We start from the raw sequence: 17399 nt of genomic DNA, 5'->3' as shown, positions 1-17399 counted from the left end.
TGATTCTGATTGGCTGATTCCATCAGCCAATCAGAATATTCCTACCTTAATTCCGATTGGCTGATAGAATCCTATCAGCCAATCTGAATTTGAGGGACGCCATCTTGGATGACGTCCCTTAAAGGAACCGTCATTCTTCAGTTGGACGTCGCCGGAAGAAGATGGGTCCGCGGTGGAGGTCTTCAGGATGGAGCCGGTCGTCATCGGATGAAGATAGAAGATGCCGCTTGGATCAAGATGGTTGCCGGTCCGGATCGCCTCTTCTTCCCGGATAGGATAAAGACTTTGGAGGCTCTTCTGGACCTCTTCAGCCACCGGATGATGGATCGCCAGCCCCCGCTTGGGTTGGATGAAGATTTTGGAGCCAGGACGGATCGGTGATACCTGGTGAGGTGAAGACAAGGTAGGATGATCTTCAGGGGCTTAGTGTTAGGTTTATTTAAGGGGGGTTTGGGTTAGATTAGGGGTATGTGGGTGGTGGGTTGTAATGTTGGGGGGGGTATTGTATGTTTTTTTTTTACAGGCAAAAGAGCTGAACTTCTTGGGGCATGCCCCGCAAAGGGTCCTGTTCAGGGCTGGTAAGGTAAAAGAGCTTTGAACTTTATTAATTTAGAATAGGGTAGGGCATTTTTTATTTTGGGGGTCTTTGTTATTTTATTAGGGGGCTTAGAGTAGGTGTAATTAGTTTAAAATTGTTGTAATATTTTTCTTATGTTTGTAAATATTTTTTTATTTTTTGTAACTTAGTTCTTTTTTATTTTTTGTACTTAAGTTAGTTTATTTCATTGTAGTTATTTGTAGATATTGTATTTAATTAATGTATTGATAGTGTAGTGTTAGGTTTAATTGTAGGTAATTGTAGGTATTTTATTTAATTAATTTAATGATAGTATAGTGTTAGGTTTAATTGTAATTTAGGTTAGGATTTATTTTACAGGTAATTTTGTAATTATTTTAACTAGGTAACTATTAAATAGTTCTTAACTATTTAATAGCTATTGTACATGGTTAAAATAATTACAAAGTTGCCTGTAAAATAAATATTAATCCTAAAATAGCTACAATGTAATTATAATTTATATTGTAGCTATATTAGGATTTATTTTACAGGTAAGTATTTAGCTTTAAATAGGAATAATTTATTTAATAAGAGTTAATTAATTTCGTTAGATTAAAATTATATTTAATTTAGGGGGGTGTTAGTGTTAGGGTTAGACTTAGCTTTAGGGGTTAATACATTTATTAGAATAGCGGTGAGCTCCAGTCGGCAGATTAGGGGTTAATAATTGAAGTTAGGTATCGGCGATGTTAGGGAGGGCAGATTAGGGGTTAATACTATTTATTATAGGGTTAGTGAGGCGGATTAGGGGTTTATAACTTTATTATAGTAGCGGTGCGGTCCGCTCGGCAGATTAGGGGTTAATAAGTGTAGGCAGGTGGAGGCGACGTTGAGGGGGGCAGATTAGGGGTTAATAAATATAATATAGGGGTCGGCGGTGTTAGGGGCAGCAGATTAGGGGTACATAGCTATAATGTAGGTGGCGGCGCTTTGCGGACGGCAGATTAGGGGTTAATTATTGTAGGTAGCTGGCGGCGACGTTGTGGGGGGCAGATTAGGGGTTAATAAATATAATACAGGGGTCGGCGGTGTTAGGGGCAGCAGATTAGGGGTACATAGCTATAATGTAGGTGGCGGCGCTTTGCGGACGGCAGATTAGGGGTTAATTATTGTAGGTAGCTGGCGGCGACGTTGTGGGGGGCAGATTAGGGGTTAATAAATATAATACAGGGGTCGGCGGTGTTAGGGGCAGCAGATTAGGGGTACATAAGTATAACGTAGGTGGCGGTCGGCAGATTAGGGGTTTAAAAAATGTAATCGAGTGGCGGCGATGTGGGGGGACCTCGGTTTAGGGGTACATAGGTAGTTTATGGGTGTTAGTGTACTTTAGAGTACAGTAGTTAAGAGCTTTATGAACCGGCGTTAGCCCAGAAAGCTCTTAACTACTGACTTTTTTCCTGCGGCTGGAGTTTTGTCGTTAGATTTCTAACGCTCACTTCAGCCACGACTCTAAATACCGGAGTTAGAAAAATCCCATTGAAAAGATAGGATACGCAATTTACGTAAGGGGATCTGCGGTATGGAAAAGTCGCGGCTGAAAAGTGAGCGTTAGACCCTTTTTTGAGTGACTCCAAATACCGGAGTTAGCCTAAAACCAGCGTTAGGAGCCTCTAACGCTAGTTTTCACGGCTACCGCCAAACTCCAAATCTAGGCCTATCTTTGGTAGTCGATTGTCTGACATACGGACTACATGCCCTGTGCAGCGTAACTGTGACTGCATCAAGATGGTAAAGATTCTAGGTAGGTTTGCTTGAGCAAGTAGCTCAGTGTCTGGAATCTTGTCCTGCCACTGTATGTTGAGGAATTTTCTAAGGCTTGTTGTATGGAAATGGTTCAGCTTCTTGGAATGGCACTGATACACAGTCCAGGTTTCGCTAGCATAAAGTAGTAATGGGAGAACAACAGCCCTGTATACTTTTAGCTTTGAATGGGTAGTGATGCCTCTTCTTTTGCAGACATTGGCAGGTAATCTGCCAAAGGTTGCCCTGGAGCTAGCGATCCTGATATTTACCTCATCATCTATGATGCGTTGCACATCAACTTCTGAGCCAGCATTTTGGGCACAGTCATCAGCAAACAGGAAGTCTATGATGATATATTTCATAACCTTGGTTTTCGAAAGAAGCTTCCTTAGATTAAACAGCTGACCATCAACACGGTACCTTAAGCCAATTCCAATGTCTCTGAACGCGTTGGTCAGCATAGCAGAAAACATGATGCTGAAGAGAGTAGGTACCAGGACACAACCCTGCTTCACACCATTTGTGACATAGAAAGACTTAGACATGTATAGACATGTATACATACACGTATTTAGACACACACACACATATATATATATATATATATTCTCTGAACAAAGTAAAAATTGTATTTAGTATCCACCATTCTTTATATCAAATGTAATAGAACAGAAATTTCACTTTTGATTTATGATTTCACATTACTTTACTTTAAACAGTAAAACATATGAGAATGACAAACATATTGGTACTATTAACCTAATATTTCATAGTACAGCCTTTGGAGACAATAACTGCAATAAAGCACTTTCTGTAGATCTGAATAATATTTCTACATTTTTCAACTGGGATTTTGGCCACTCATGTTGAGCAAACTGCTCCAGATCTCTGAGGTTTGACGAGTGCCTTTTCCCAACTGTGAGTTTTAGCTCTTTCCACAGATGTTCAATGGGATTCACATCTGGATACATAGAAGACCACTTTGGAACAGTCTGATGTTTTCTTTTCATCCATTCTTGAGCTCTTTTTGCAGTATGTTTCGGGTCTTTATCCTGCTGGAAAACCCATGACCTGCAACTGAGACACAGCTTTCTGACACTGGGCAGTATGTTTCACACATGCTGGAATGTTTCTGGAATAGTGAATTTGTGGCTTGCAAAAGATCTGAATTTGTGAGTTTTGGATGATTTGGGATGATGTTGAGAGATTATTTAGTTTCTGATGGAATCGATTTTGTTGTTGAAGTGGCTGGCTAATCTCATTATCAGTGCTAAATTGGGAGCTTCTAAGTAAGTTTTTAAAATGTTTTATACTGGATTTTTATATCAGTATCTGTGCATATTATGCTTAATAGTAGTGTCTATTACATGCAGTTAAATGAAAAATTGGTGTATACTGCCCCTTTAAGTGTAGGAGAAAAGTGATTTAAAATAAAAATGTTGTTAACGGGAGAAGTGATCAGCTTATCTGTGCTGCATGGTTATTTTATGTGCTTACCCCTAGAATCCCATTTCCAGAAATGTGTTAAACAAATGCCCTCGGCACCCTGGGGATCAAAAAGCATAGGCCTGTGCTAGAATTTTTGGCTGCAAAGGTGTAGACCCATTTTGTTACCTCCCAAAGAAATGATATACCCTGCCATTACTGATTCTTAAGAATGTTCTAGTGTTGTGTTAAGCAGCTATAGATAACTTTTATCTATAATGATAGAGAAAATATCTTTCAATTATCACATAAAATTCTTGACTGTTAAATCTGATTTATTATAATATCTATAAAATTATATAATAATAATGGATGGTTTATGTCAGCTTCACATAAAGTACTAAAGTGGTGGCTCTGCATAATGAATCAGTGGTGACAATATATAAAACACAATAACCAAGAGGCAGAATGGCCTCTACTCTTTTTCACCATTATGCCCATACTGATACTAGCATCAGTATAGGTGTAAGCTGTAGACAGACACGTTCTCAAGCAGAGGAGCTCTTGACCTGCAATCACCACTTGGCAAAATGTAAGACTTTAGAAGAGCGATCTTGTCGAAATCATTTTGATTCATTTTAACATAAACTTAAACTTGCAGTGGAATACCCCTCCTGTCACTCTCAAATCCCCAATACAATGTTGGGCCCCCAATATAAATATATATATATATATATATATATATATATATATATATATATATATATATATATATATATAAAGAAAAACAAGATGCAAGCAGGTATCTCCAATTCCAACCTTGATTTATTTGTTTAAAAATCCATGTTGTACATGATCATGGGAAAATCACGAGTATTACTTGAAAAACAATGGCTGCTGCTAAATATATATATATTTATTTATATATATTGTGCAGGAGAAGATAGTACACTGATATATTTTGCAATATATGAAAAGTTGGAGGATTGTATGTGCTACTGCAAGTGCCCATCATCCCCAGCCATACCCATTAGGCTGTAGTTAGAGGTAAGTCCCACTGCTGTCACCAGCTCCACCAACCTCTATGAAGGCTGCTAAAGTGCAGTGAGATATTTCTGTCAGATGTTTCCAGCTGTTTTGGCTGACCTGCACTCTTTGCCTCTCTACGTTTCAGGTGAGTTCCCCTTCTATTCTAGCCTTTCTGCCATCACATATGGCCCCTACTAAGGAGTCCAAGATAGGCAGCAAAAAAATAAATATCAGTCAGTGGAACAGAAGTCCCTAACGAGGTGCGCTTGTGTGTAGCAACAGAGAGACCTCAAGTGGGTCTTGAGAACTCAGGCAGCACTCCCAATATGAAGAGAGGTGATGACAATTCCTGCAGGAATTGTCATAAAAAATATATATATATGCACATTAAAAAATGTATGTCAGGCACCAATTGTGTGTCCCTCCCCCTGCATGGGCACCTAGTCTGCATATATTTTATCACTGGCCTTGTGGGATTGTCTTGAGTAAATGGGGGGTAGTTATCAAGCCGTCTACTTTTCTGGCTTCGCCGGCCCAATACGCCCGCCTAAGCTCGCCTACCTTCGCCGCCGCGGACCTGAAAAAATACGCCTAAGTTATCAAATAAAGCTGTCAAAAAGCCGCGGGGCGATGAGCAGCGGACTGTGACAGTTATCACTCATCCGATCTCGCTGCCCTTCGGCTTTTTCCCAGCTTTATTGCTAGCCTGTCACTAAGCACTCACACTAAACTACACTGTTCTACCCCCTATACCGGTGCCCCCGGAGCCTCCCGCAACTCAATAAAGTTACTAACCCCTAAACCGCCGCTCCTAGACCCCGCCGCAAGTCTTATAAATGTATTAACCCCTAAACCGCCGCTCCTAAACCCTGCCGCAAGTCTTATAAATGTATTAACCCCTAAACCGCCGCTCCCGGACACCGCTGCCACCTACAGTATACCTAGTAACCCCTATCCTGCCCCCCCTATACCGTCGCCCTCTATAATAAAATTACTAACCCCTATCCTGCTGATCCCGCACCTCTCCGCAACTAAATAAATAGTTTAACCCCTAAACCGCCGCTCCATGAACCCGCCGCAACCTATATTAAACCTATTAACCCCTATCCTGCCCCCCCTACACCGTCGCCACCTATAATAAATTTATTAACCCCTAATCTGCCCCCCCTACACAGTCGCCACCTATAATAAATTTATTAACCCCTATCCTGCCCCCCACTACGCCGCCGCCACTGTAATAAAATTATTAACCCCTAAACCTAAGTCTAACCCTAACGCCCCCCTAACTTAAATATTAATTAAATAAATCTAAATAAATTAACTCTTATTAAGTAAATGAATCCTATTTAAAACTAAATACTTACCTTTAAAATAAACCCTAATATAGCTACAATATAAATAATAAATATATTCTAGCTATTTTAGGATTTTTTTTAATTTTACAGGCAACTTTCAATTTATTTTAACTAGGTACAAAAGCTATTAAATAGTTATTAACTATTTAATAGCTTACCTAGATAAAATAAAGAGAAATGTACCTGTGAAATAAATCCTAACCTAAGTTACAATTACACCTAACACTACACTATACTTTAATAAATTATTCCTATTTAAAAATAAATACTTACCTGTAAAATAAACCCTAAGATAGCTACAATATAATTAATAATTATATTATAGCTATCTTAGGATTTATATTTATTTTACAGGTAACTTTGTATTTATTTTAGCTAGTTAGAATAGTTATTAAATAGTTATTAACTATTTAATAACTACATAGCTAAAAGAAATACAAAATTACCTGTAAAATGAATCCTAACTTAAGTTACAATTAAACCTAATACTACACTATCATTAAATTAATTAAATAAACTACCTACAAATAACTACAATTAAATACAATTACATAAACTAACTAAAGTACAAAAAATAAAAAAAGCTAAGTTACAAAAAATAAAAAAATAAGTTACAAACATGTTACAAATATTACAACAATTTTAAGCTACTTACACCTAATCTAAGCCCCCTAATAAAATAACAAACCCCCCCAAAATAAAAATATGCCCTACCCTATTCTAAATTAAATAAATTTCAAAGCTCTTTTACCTTACCAGCCCTTAAAAGGGCCATTTGTGGGGGCATGCCCCAAAGAAAACAGCTCTTTTGCCTGTAAAAGAAAAATACAACCCCCCCCCAACATTAAAACCCACCACCCACATACCCCTAATCTAACCCAAACCCCCCTTACAAAAACCTAACACTAATCCCCTGAAGATCATCCTACCTTGAGTCGTCTTCACTCAGCCGAGCCACCGATGGAACTGAAGAGGACATCCGGAGCGGAAAAAGTTAATCCTCCAAGCGGCGCTGAAGAAATCTTCCATCCGATGAAGTCATCTTCCAAGCCGGGTCTTGAATCTTCCTTCCGCCGACGCGGAACCACCTTCTTCACCGACGGACTACGACGAATGATGGCTCCTTTAAGGGACGTCATCCAAGATGGCGTCCCCTCAATTCCGATTGGCTGATAGGATTCTATCAGCCAATCGGAATTAAGGTAGGAAAATCTGATTGGCTGATGGAATCAGCTAATCAGATTCAAGTTCAATCCGATTGGCTGATCCAATCAGCCAATCAGATTGAGCTCGCATTCTATTGGCTGATCGGAACAGCCAATAGAATGCGAGCTCAATCTGATTGGCTGATTCCATCAGCCAATCAGATTTTTCCTACCTTAATTCCGATTGGCTGATAGAATCCTATCAGCCAATCGGAATTGAGGGGACGCCATCTTGGATGACGTCCCTTAAAGGAGCCGTCATTCGTCGTAGTCCGTCGGTGAAGAAGGTGGTTCCGCGTCGGCGGAAGGAAGATTCAAGACCCGGCTTGGAAGATGACTTCATCGGATGGAAGATTTCTTCAGCGCCGCTTGGAGGATTAACTTCTTCCGCTCCGGATGTCCTCTTCAGTTCCATCGGTGGCTCGGCTGAGTGAAGACGACTCAAGGTAGGATGATCTTCAGGGGATTAGTGTTAGGTTTTTGTAAGGGGGGTTTGGGTTAGATTAGGGGTATGCGTGGGTTAATTTAAGATAAGCGCCAAGTTATTATCCTTAAGCTCCCTCACAGGTAATCTTCCCTATGATTACCAATTTTTAGTATAAACCAAACAAAAGTCAATTATTGAAGTTTGGGAGCGCTAAAAAAGCTTTAAAGACAATATGGAGATTTAAAATTTGCACAATATTTATTGCTTGTGGACAATCTAAAAACATATATAAATCAAAAATCCATAAAAAACAATAATATAAACAGTATAATCAGTCTAGGGTAGGATGAAGTAGTGCTAATATATTAAAGTATGGGACGTCTCCCTTTTAAACTTTATATTTTTGGATTTCTCTGTAACTTAACCTTTACGTCTAGATTATTGCAACACTCTAGTTAAACAATGGCTATGTAACCACCTTAATCCACCTTATATTTGCATCTGAAAATGTAGTGTCTTTAAAAAGATATTTTCTTGACTAATTGTCAGAAATAAAATGTTCATAAAAATTGCTTTGATGTTTAAAAGTCTTTTTCCAGTATAAAAATATATTTGTAGTCCAATAAATTTCCGCTATTTCTTAGAGGGGTAACCTTGTAACACTTCAGTCTTTTTTATGCAATTTGTAACAAGTGTTTCTAATGAGCTTACCGGGTCTTCTGACACCTGCTGTGTCTGGCGGTTTGTTTGTTTATCTTACCAGGAAGATGTTTATGCCTTTTCTCTCTCCAATCTTGTACGATACAAGACTAGCCTGTAAGCTTGGTTCTTTGGAGCCTATTTCAGTCTGTGTGGCTCTGATGGTTCAGCACCTTCTGTTCAAAATATCTCTGGCTGTCAGTATTTGGCAGCAGGCTTTCGAGTCAGGTGAATACTTCCGCTACACGCTCCGGCGTGTTTGGCGGTTCCTCCGATACTTAGTGTACAAACGGCCGTTTGTTTCTTTTCTTCTTCCCCTGTACTCAAATTGTGATTGAGATCCTGCAGGGTATATGTGAGCTGTAATGGTTGCGTCTACGCGTTTCGCCGGTTGGCTTTATCAAGACGGATGGTTTGTGTTCTGAAGCCCGGTGTTTTTAAAGAGCCCTCTTCTCTTTCTGATTGGTTGATGTTTCTTCCTTTTTCTATTGGTGATCTGTTTAAATGGCTTTAACTGAGGATTTAAGGTGGACTATCGAATTGTATCTATCTTTTGCAAATAGTATAGATACATTTGTTCAATTTATAAGGTGGATTTTTCATTTGTATCTATCTTTTTCAGATGATATATAAATTTTTTGTTATTTTATTTGATTTATAAGGTGGATTATTAAAATCTTCTATTATATACATCAATGTTTCTAGTCGACTTATATAATATATTAATATATTGTTTATCAATTTCTAATGGATTTTCTATATATCCAAGCCTAAACGCAGATTATTTCAAAATGGATGTTTGTTATTTCATATAATTATCACATTTTTATGATATATTTTTCCCATTCTTTTGTTAGAATGTATAACCATCAATTTTTAGTCATCGTATTAATTAGTGTGTTGTATATATAGTTTTCATTATTTTATATAATTCTAGCTTTTATTCTTTACATAGTTCTTTTACTAGATTTGTCCTTATATATTTGGTATAATGTTGTTAAATTATAAATAATTTTTAGTGACTTATTTCTGAATTTTTTATTATTTAGAAACTAACGATTTCATTATAGAAATTGAGATAGTAAGATAGGTAATAAATTTTGAATCAAGTTTTTTATAAAGAGTAATTTAATTCCCATGTTTTTTAGATGGTTTTTATAGTCTTGTTGAAATATTGAATCTTACTAGTTCTATTTGTTTTCATCATTATGAGGTAAGAAATGGGGAAAGGTCCAGTTCAGAATTTAGTCCTGATGGATATAAAGTCTGCATGTTGTAAATTAATTCTGCCTCTTTTCTTAATAGTTTTTCTTCAAAGTTTCCCCCTCTCCACTCTTGTTTCAATTTCTTTATACCCCAGAATTTAAAGTCTTTTAAGTTATTCTTGTGTATTTCTCTGAAATGAGTGTATAGATGAGTTTCTAGATTTCCCTTAGCTATACAGGACAGATGTTCTCGTATTCGTTCTCGTAGGGTCCTTGTAGTTTCTCCTATGTACTGTAACTGGCAAGTGCACTGTATAATGTAGATGACCCCTTTGTCCTGACATCTTATTGTTTCTTTTATGTGATGTATTAATCCGTTAGTGTTGGATATAACTTTCTTACATTTACTGCTAAACTTGCAGGATCTACACCCAAAACAGGGAAAAAAACCTTCTAATTTGTTTCCAGTTAGATCTTTTTGTGTCATGTGTGTTTTTTGTATCTGTTTAAATTCGCTAGGGGCGAGTATCTGTTTAAAATTTTTGGCTTTCCTGTATATGATTGTTGGATTATCTTTCATTTTTTCTCCTATCAGAGGATCTGTTTGGACCAGATGCCAGTGTTTTTTGACAATTCTTTGCAAAATATGATGGTCACTGTTATAGTCTGTGATTAATGCAACATTAATTTTATCTTCTTTCTCTTCTCTATAATTTTTTGGATTTGAATCTTTATTTTTATAAGTAAGTAGATTTTTCCTTTCTTTTTGATCTACTTGTTCCTTAGCTTTCTTTATTATATTAGGGTCATACCCTCTATCATGGAATTTTTTCTCTAATATTTCTATTTGTTCTAAATAGTCGGAGGTTCTTGTACAATTTCGTTTAATCCTGAGGCATTGGCCTTTAGGAATATTCTCCTTCCATTTATTTAAATGGCAGCTATTAAAATGTATTAGATTGTTGGCATCATCAGCCAATCAGATTTTTCCTACCTTAATTCCGATTGGCTGATAGAATCCTATCAGCCAATCGGAATTGAGGGGACGCCATCTTGGATGACGTCCCTTAAAGGAGCCGTCATTCGTCGTAGTCCGTCGGTGAAGAAGGTGGTTCCGCGTCGGCGGAAGGAAGATTCAAGACCCGGCTTGGAAGATGACTTCATCGGATGGAAGATTTCTTCAGCGCCGCTTGGAGGATTAACTTCTTCCGCTCCGGATGTCCTCTTCAGTTCCATCGGTGGCTCGGCTGAGTGAAGACGACTCAAGGTAGGATGATCTTCAGGGGATTAGTGTTAGGTTTTTGTAAGGGGGGTTTGGGTTAGATTAGGGGTATGTGGGTGGTGGGTTTTAATGTTGGGGGGGGTTGTATTTTTCTTTTACAGGCAAAAGAGCTGTTTTCTTTGGGGCATGCCCCCACAAATGGCCCTTTTAAGGGCTGGTAAGGTAAAAGAGCTTTGAAATTTATTTAATTTAGAATAGGGTAGGGCATTTTTTTATTTTGGGGGGTTTGTTATTTTATTAGGGGGCTTAGATTAGGTGTAAGTAGCTTAAAATTGTTGTAATATTTGTAACATGTTTGTAACTTATTTTTTTATTTTTTGTAACTTAGCTTTTTTTATTTTTTGTACTTTAGTTAGTTTATGTAATTGTATTTAATTGTAGTTATTTGTAGGTAGTTTATTTAATTAATTTAATGATAGTGTAGTATTAGGTTTAATTGTAACTTAAGTTAGGATTTATTTTACAGGTAATTTTGTATTTCTTTTAGCTATGTAGTTATTAAATAGTTAATAACTATTTAATAACTATTCTAACTAGCTAAAATAAATACAAAGTTACCTGTAAAATAAATATAAATCCTAAGATAGCTATAATATAATTATTAATTATATTGTAGCTATCTTAGGGTTTATTTTACAGGTAGGTATTTATTTTTAAATAGGAATAATTTATTAAAGTATAGTGTAGTGTTAGGTGTAATTGTAACTTAGGTTAGGATTTATTTCACAGGTACATTTCTCTTTATTTTAGCTAGGTAAGCTATTAAATAGTTAATAACTATTTAATAGTTATTGTACATGGTTAAAATAAATTGAAAGGTACCTGTAAAATAAAAATAAATCCTAAGATAGCTAGAATATAATTATTATTTATATTGTAGCTATATTAGGGTTTATTTTAAAGGTAAGTATTTAGTTTTAAATAGGATTCATTTACTTAATAAGAGTTAATTTATTTAGATTTATTTAATTAATATTTAAGTTAGGGGGGCGTTAGGGTTAGACTTAGGTTTAGGGGTTAATAACTTTATGACAGTGGCGGCGGCGTAGTGGGGGGCAGGATAGGGGTTAATAAATTTATTATAGGTGGCGACGGTGTAGGGGGGGCAGGATAGGGGTTAATACATTTAATATAGGTTGCGGCGGGTTCAGGGAGCGGCGGTTTAGGGGTTAATACATTTATTATAGTTGCGGTGGGCTCCGGGAGCGGCGGTTTAGGGGTTAATATGTATAGAGTAGCTTGCGGTGGGCTCCGGGAGCAGCGGTTTAGGGGGTAATAACTTTATTTAGTTGCGGCGGTGTAGGGGGGGTCAGATTAGTGGTGTTTAGACTCGGGGTACATGTTAGGGTGTTAGGTGTAGACAGCTCCCATAGAAATCAATGGGATGTCTGTCAGCAGCGAACTTGTACTTTCGCTATGGTCAGACTCCCATTGATTCCTATGGGATCCGCCGCCTCCAGGGGTGGCGGATTGAAAACCAGGTACGCTGGGCCGTAAAAGTGCCGAGCGTACCTGCTAGTTTTTTGATAGCTAGCAAAAGTAGTGAGATTGTGCCGCACTTGTGTGCGGAACATCTGGAGTGACATAAGAATCGATCTGTGTCGGACTGAGTCCGGCGGATCGATGCTTATGTCACAAAATTCTACTTTTGCCGGTCTCGAGCCTTTGATAACTAAGGCGAATCAGCCTCGCCACAAATACGCTGCGGAATTCCAGCGTATTTGAGGTTGACGGCTTGATAACTATCCCCCAATATTTTTTTACAGATTTTAAAACTAAATAGATTGTAGCTTTTTTAAAAATACAGGTGAGTTAATGATGTTTTTAAGCTAATAATCATTTTTGTTTTGTTTTGAAAATCTTTCTTATTGTTATAAAGCTTACAGACAGCTACACGCAGTGCTTGTTTAATGATCATAAAACCTAAAACTCATTTAATCTCATCACAGACTGTTTAGTTAGGGAAAACATAATTACGATATATGTTCATTATTTATTTTGCCTGCTTCTGCTATACAATACCTCTGAATATTGTGTTAGTAACACTTTTTCCAGAGAGGCTAGAATGCCTTTATAATACTTTAAGGGACAGTTTGCTCAAACATTTTCTCCACTTTAATTTGTTCCCAATTATCCACTTTACCTGCTGGAGTGTATTAAATTGTTTACAAGTATTTCCATTACCCTTATATTGGCATTTGAAATAGTTTATTTAGTCTGTGGTATCCCCACCCATCATGAAAGTTTTTGGCCTCAAGGCCAAGCTGTATTAACACAGCCAGGAGAAGAAATTACACTCTACGTGGGCTATAGAAGAGATAAGCTAATAAAATGTTAATATTCCATTGCTCTCTAAAGTATTGGTCTATAGTTTACAGACAGATATAAGATAAAGAAGCATGTATATGTAGACAATGTGATAAAGTAATGAGATCTGATTATACCTACAAGCTCAACCCATTTTATTAGGTTGTGGCTTCAAAACACAAACACATAAGCCTTAAAAAAGCAAATCTCATACATTTTATTCTCTGCAGCTGGTAAAACAAGTAATTGGAAACACATTAAGGGAAAAACTATTTTATAGTGTGCTGTGCCTTTAAAGGAACAGTAAAGTAAAATTTAAACTTTCATGATTCTTATAGATTATGCAATTTTAAACAACGTTCCAATGTACTTCTATTATCTAATTTGTTTTGTTATCTTGGTATCCTTTGTTAAAACAATACCTGGGCAGGCATAGGAGCACCAGTGCACTGCTTTGAGCTAGCTCTTGTCAGTGGGTCACCTGATGTGTTTGGCTAGCTCCAAGTAGTGCATTAATGCTCCATTAAAGGGACATTCCAGCCAAAATTGGAATCCACATGGATACATTTTTTTGAATCGAAGCATCTTGTAATATACATGTATTAGCAAAAATACTTCTAATAAAAGCTATAGTTGTTTAAAAAGTGTATTTAAGTATGCTCCATGCACCAGCATTTTAAATACAGTACTTGGTCAGACCATCTCAGGTGCTTGTACCATCTGGTAATGACTCAATTTGTTAATTGCTGACATGTTACAAACCCACTGGTGCTCTAAGCAGCTGCAGTATTTAAAAATGGTGGTGCACTGAGAAACTATGCTTCACATGCACTTGCAGAGAAAAATGTTAACACTAAAACAATCATAACTTTTACTAGAATAATTTTTCCAATACATGTATATTGCAAATACTGTATGTTTCTATGCAAAAATGTAATTCATCTATGTGCATTTCAATTTTGATCGGAATGTCCCTTTAACAAAGGATACCAAGGGAATGAAGCAAATTTGATAATAAAAGTAATTTGGAAAGATATAAAAAATTGCATGTTGTATCTGAGTCACAATTATCAGAGGTATTTTACCGCTCTTGATTTGCAAATTGTGTGTACAGAATGACAATGTTAAATGCTTTCAATCAGTTTGTTTATAAGACAATGCTTCATTTCTGATATACAGTATGATATGAGTTTTATGACACTTTGGTGAAGAATAAGAGGTCACAGCTCTCTGTCACTCTAAGGTTTCCGCCAATCATCAGTACAATAAAATCTGGCAGATATATTCTAGTGATAGCGGCACATTTAATAGCATCTGCCCCAAAATTATGGAATGAATAAATTGATTGAACAGCACAGGTTTACTAAATAACTTCTCTTTGCTTACTAGGAAGGATTAATGTTTATTGATTTTGCTTTGTACAGAAATTGACAATGTGGGTCAGTGTCACATTCAGTTGGCCCAGTCTTTACGAGATGAGGCAAGAAAGATGGAAGAGTTCAGGGAACGACAGAAACTGGAACGTAAAAAGGTAAAACGGTTTTCTGTGCTGGCAAGATGGGATTACGGGAGTGATTGTTGCATGAAAATGTATGAAGCTGTGGCACCTTTTCTGATGCTTGGATGCCATTTTGGTAACACAGTTTTCTAAAAGCATAGTCCCATGTTTTATACCACTTGTTGTTACCCACTGCGCCCATCTTTCTTCGTAGCTGCAAGGGCCAGTCACGGACACCTTTCCTATCCCTGCTTGTTACCCACTGCGCCCATCTTTCTTTGTAGCTGCAGATAGATTGAGATAAGGTAAATTTGTCCATACAGTGAAGTCTCTCAGTTTTAAATTACAAATCTAATTTTTTTTTTACAGAAAGTTTATGCCGGTCAACAGTAAATATAATACATAATATGGCTCTGACTATGACTTAATCCATCCATTCCTCGCTCAAGACACAACAAAAATTCTAATCCACTCACTCATATCACACCTTTATTACTGCAACACCCTTCTAGTGGGCTTATCACTAAGGGGTCGATTTATGTTGCAGCGGATGCTGCTTCCGACCCACTCAGGTCCTCCTGAAGCGGAAGTTAAAGGGACAGTCTAGTCCAAAATAAACTTTCATAATTCAGATAGAGAATGTAATTTTAAACAATTTTTCAGTTTACTTTTATCACCAATTTTGCTTTGTTCTCTTGGTATTCTTAGTTGAAAGCTAAACCTAGGAGGTTCATATGCTAATTTATAAGCCCTTAAAGGCCGCCTCTAATCTAAATGCATTTTGACAGTTTTTCACCACTAGAGGGTGTTAGTTCATATGTGTCATATAGATGACACTGTGCTCATGCACGTGGAGTTCAGGTGAGCCAGCTCTGAATGGCTAAAATGGATGTCTGTCAAAAGAACTGAAATAAGGGGGCAGTTTGCAGAGTCTTAGATACAAGGTAATCACAGAGGTAAAAAGTATATTATTATATGGTTGCTATGGCAACAGTTGTGCGTTTTTTTTGCACAGTGGGTGGGGTTTCAATGGGTATAAAATATTTGATTCACTCTGTACAATTGTTGGTCTGATGAAGGGGTGAACACCCCAAAACGTCACTTGCTTATATGGAATAAAACACTTTTTATTTCACCTGTATCAAGTCTAGTGAGTGCTTTTGTTATTTATATATATATATATATATATATATATATATATATATATATATATATATAAAAACAAATAACTTGCACTCTCTGGTCTTTTCAAAAGTAATCATTTACTGTGAACAGTGACGTTTCGGGGACAAAGGATTACTGTCACTGTTCACAGTAAAGGATTACTTTTGAAATGACCAGAGAGTGCAAGTTATTTGTTCGTATCTATTGAATTTTACTGGCACCCTGGTAGCTGTTTGATGGAGTGAGAGTGCATACCCCAGCTCTGTTTATATATATATATACTGTATATATATATATATATATATATATATATATATATATATGTTCTTTATATAAATATATATTTATTAATACAAATTTAAAAAAATTCTATGTGAAGAACATAGGATTGTAAAATATGCATAATGCACTAAGCGTTTCGCAATGTAGGTCTAACGTGGTGTCATGAAAACAGTCATCTTAAAGCGCGTTATTAAAATATTAAATATTGAAACTTATTAATAGTAATTATTAAAAATGTTTATAGATACTGTCAAAAATTATAAATAATCCATAGTATATATATATATTTTAATAATGATTATTATTTTTTAATATTTTATATTTAATATTTCAATAATGCGCCTTAAGATGACTAAGTTTTCATGTGCGCTAACCCAAAAACCTTGTTAGATCTACATTGCGAAACCCAAAGCGTGTTACTCATATTTTACATTCCTATGTTTTTCACATAAAACACCTAGATTACGAGTTTTAAGCGCTATAGGGAAAGTAAAGAACGCCACAAAAGTTGCGTTAGTTAACCCCCTATAGCGCTGCCATTACAAGTTTAAAAAACCTTGGCTTGTGCGGGCGATATGGCTGCATTGAGCTCCATACCACACACAATAGCAGCAGTGTTTTGATGTGCTCGTGCACGCTTTCCCCATAGACATCAATGGGAGAGCCTGCAAAAAAAAAAGTCTAACACCTGTTATCACGGAAACAAAAGCTCAAAAAGCAGCCCCATTGATATGTATTGCGAAAAAGAAACTACAGTTTAAACCTAACACCCTAACATAAACCCCAAGTCTAAACACCCCTAATCTGCTGCCCCCGACATCGCCGACGACTGCCTACAGTTATTAACCCCTAATCTGCCGCTCTTGATATCACCGCCATCTAAATAAAAGTATTAACTCCTATTCCGCCGCACCCCAACATCGCTGCAACTATATTAGAGTTTTTAACCCCTATTCAGCCGCTCCCGATATCGCTGCCTCCTAAATAAAGCTATTAACCCCTAAACCTCTGGCCTCCCGCATCACTACCACTAAATAAACCTATTAACCCCTAAACTGCCAGCCCCCCTCATCGCAACAACCTAAATTAAACTATTAACCCCTAACCCTAACGTAACCCTAACCCTAACACCCCCTAACTTTAACATAATTAAACTCAA

General features: G+C 36.9%; 1 protein-coding gene across 1 annotated transcript in view; it reads left to right on the top strand.

Annotated features, from left to right (window-relative positions):
* The window catches only part of PSTPIP2 (proline-serine-threonine phosphatase interacting protein 2), a 535836-nt gene that overhangs the window by 317936 nt on the left and 200501 nt on the right, over window positions 1-17399 (top strand). The window contains exon 5 of the mRNA XM_053701065.1: window positions 14721-14827. Within this exon, the coding sequence (XP_053557040.1) occupies window positions 14721-14827 (107 nt within the window). The remainder of the gene's footprint in view (window positions 1-14720; window positions 14828-17399) is intronic.

This window comes from Bombina bombina, chromosome 2, assembly GCF_027579735.1.
Source record: "Bombina bombina isolate aBomBom1 chromosome 2, aBomBom1.pri, whole genome shotgun sequence".
Classification (NCBI taxonomy): Eukaryota; Metazoa; Chordata; class Amphibia; order Anura; family Bombinatoridae; genus Bombina; species Bombina bombina.
The sequence above is the reverse complement of the archived record's forward strand: the minus strand, read 5'-3'. Positions and strand labels throughout refer to the sequence as shown.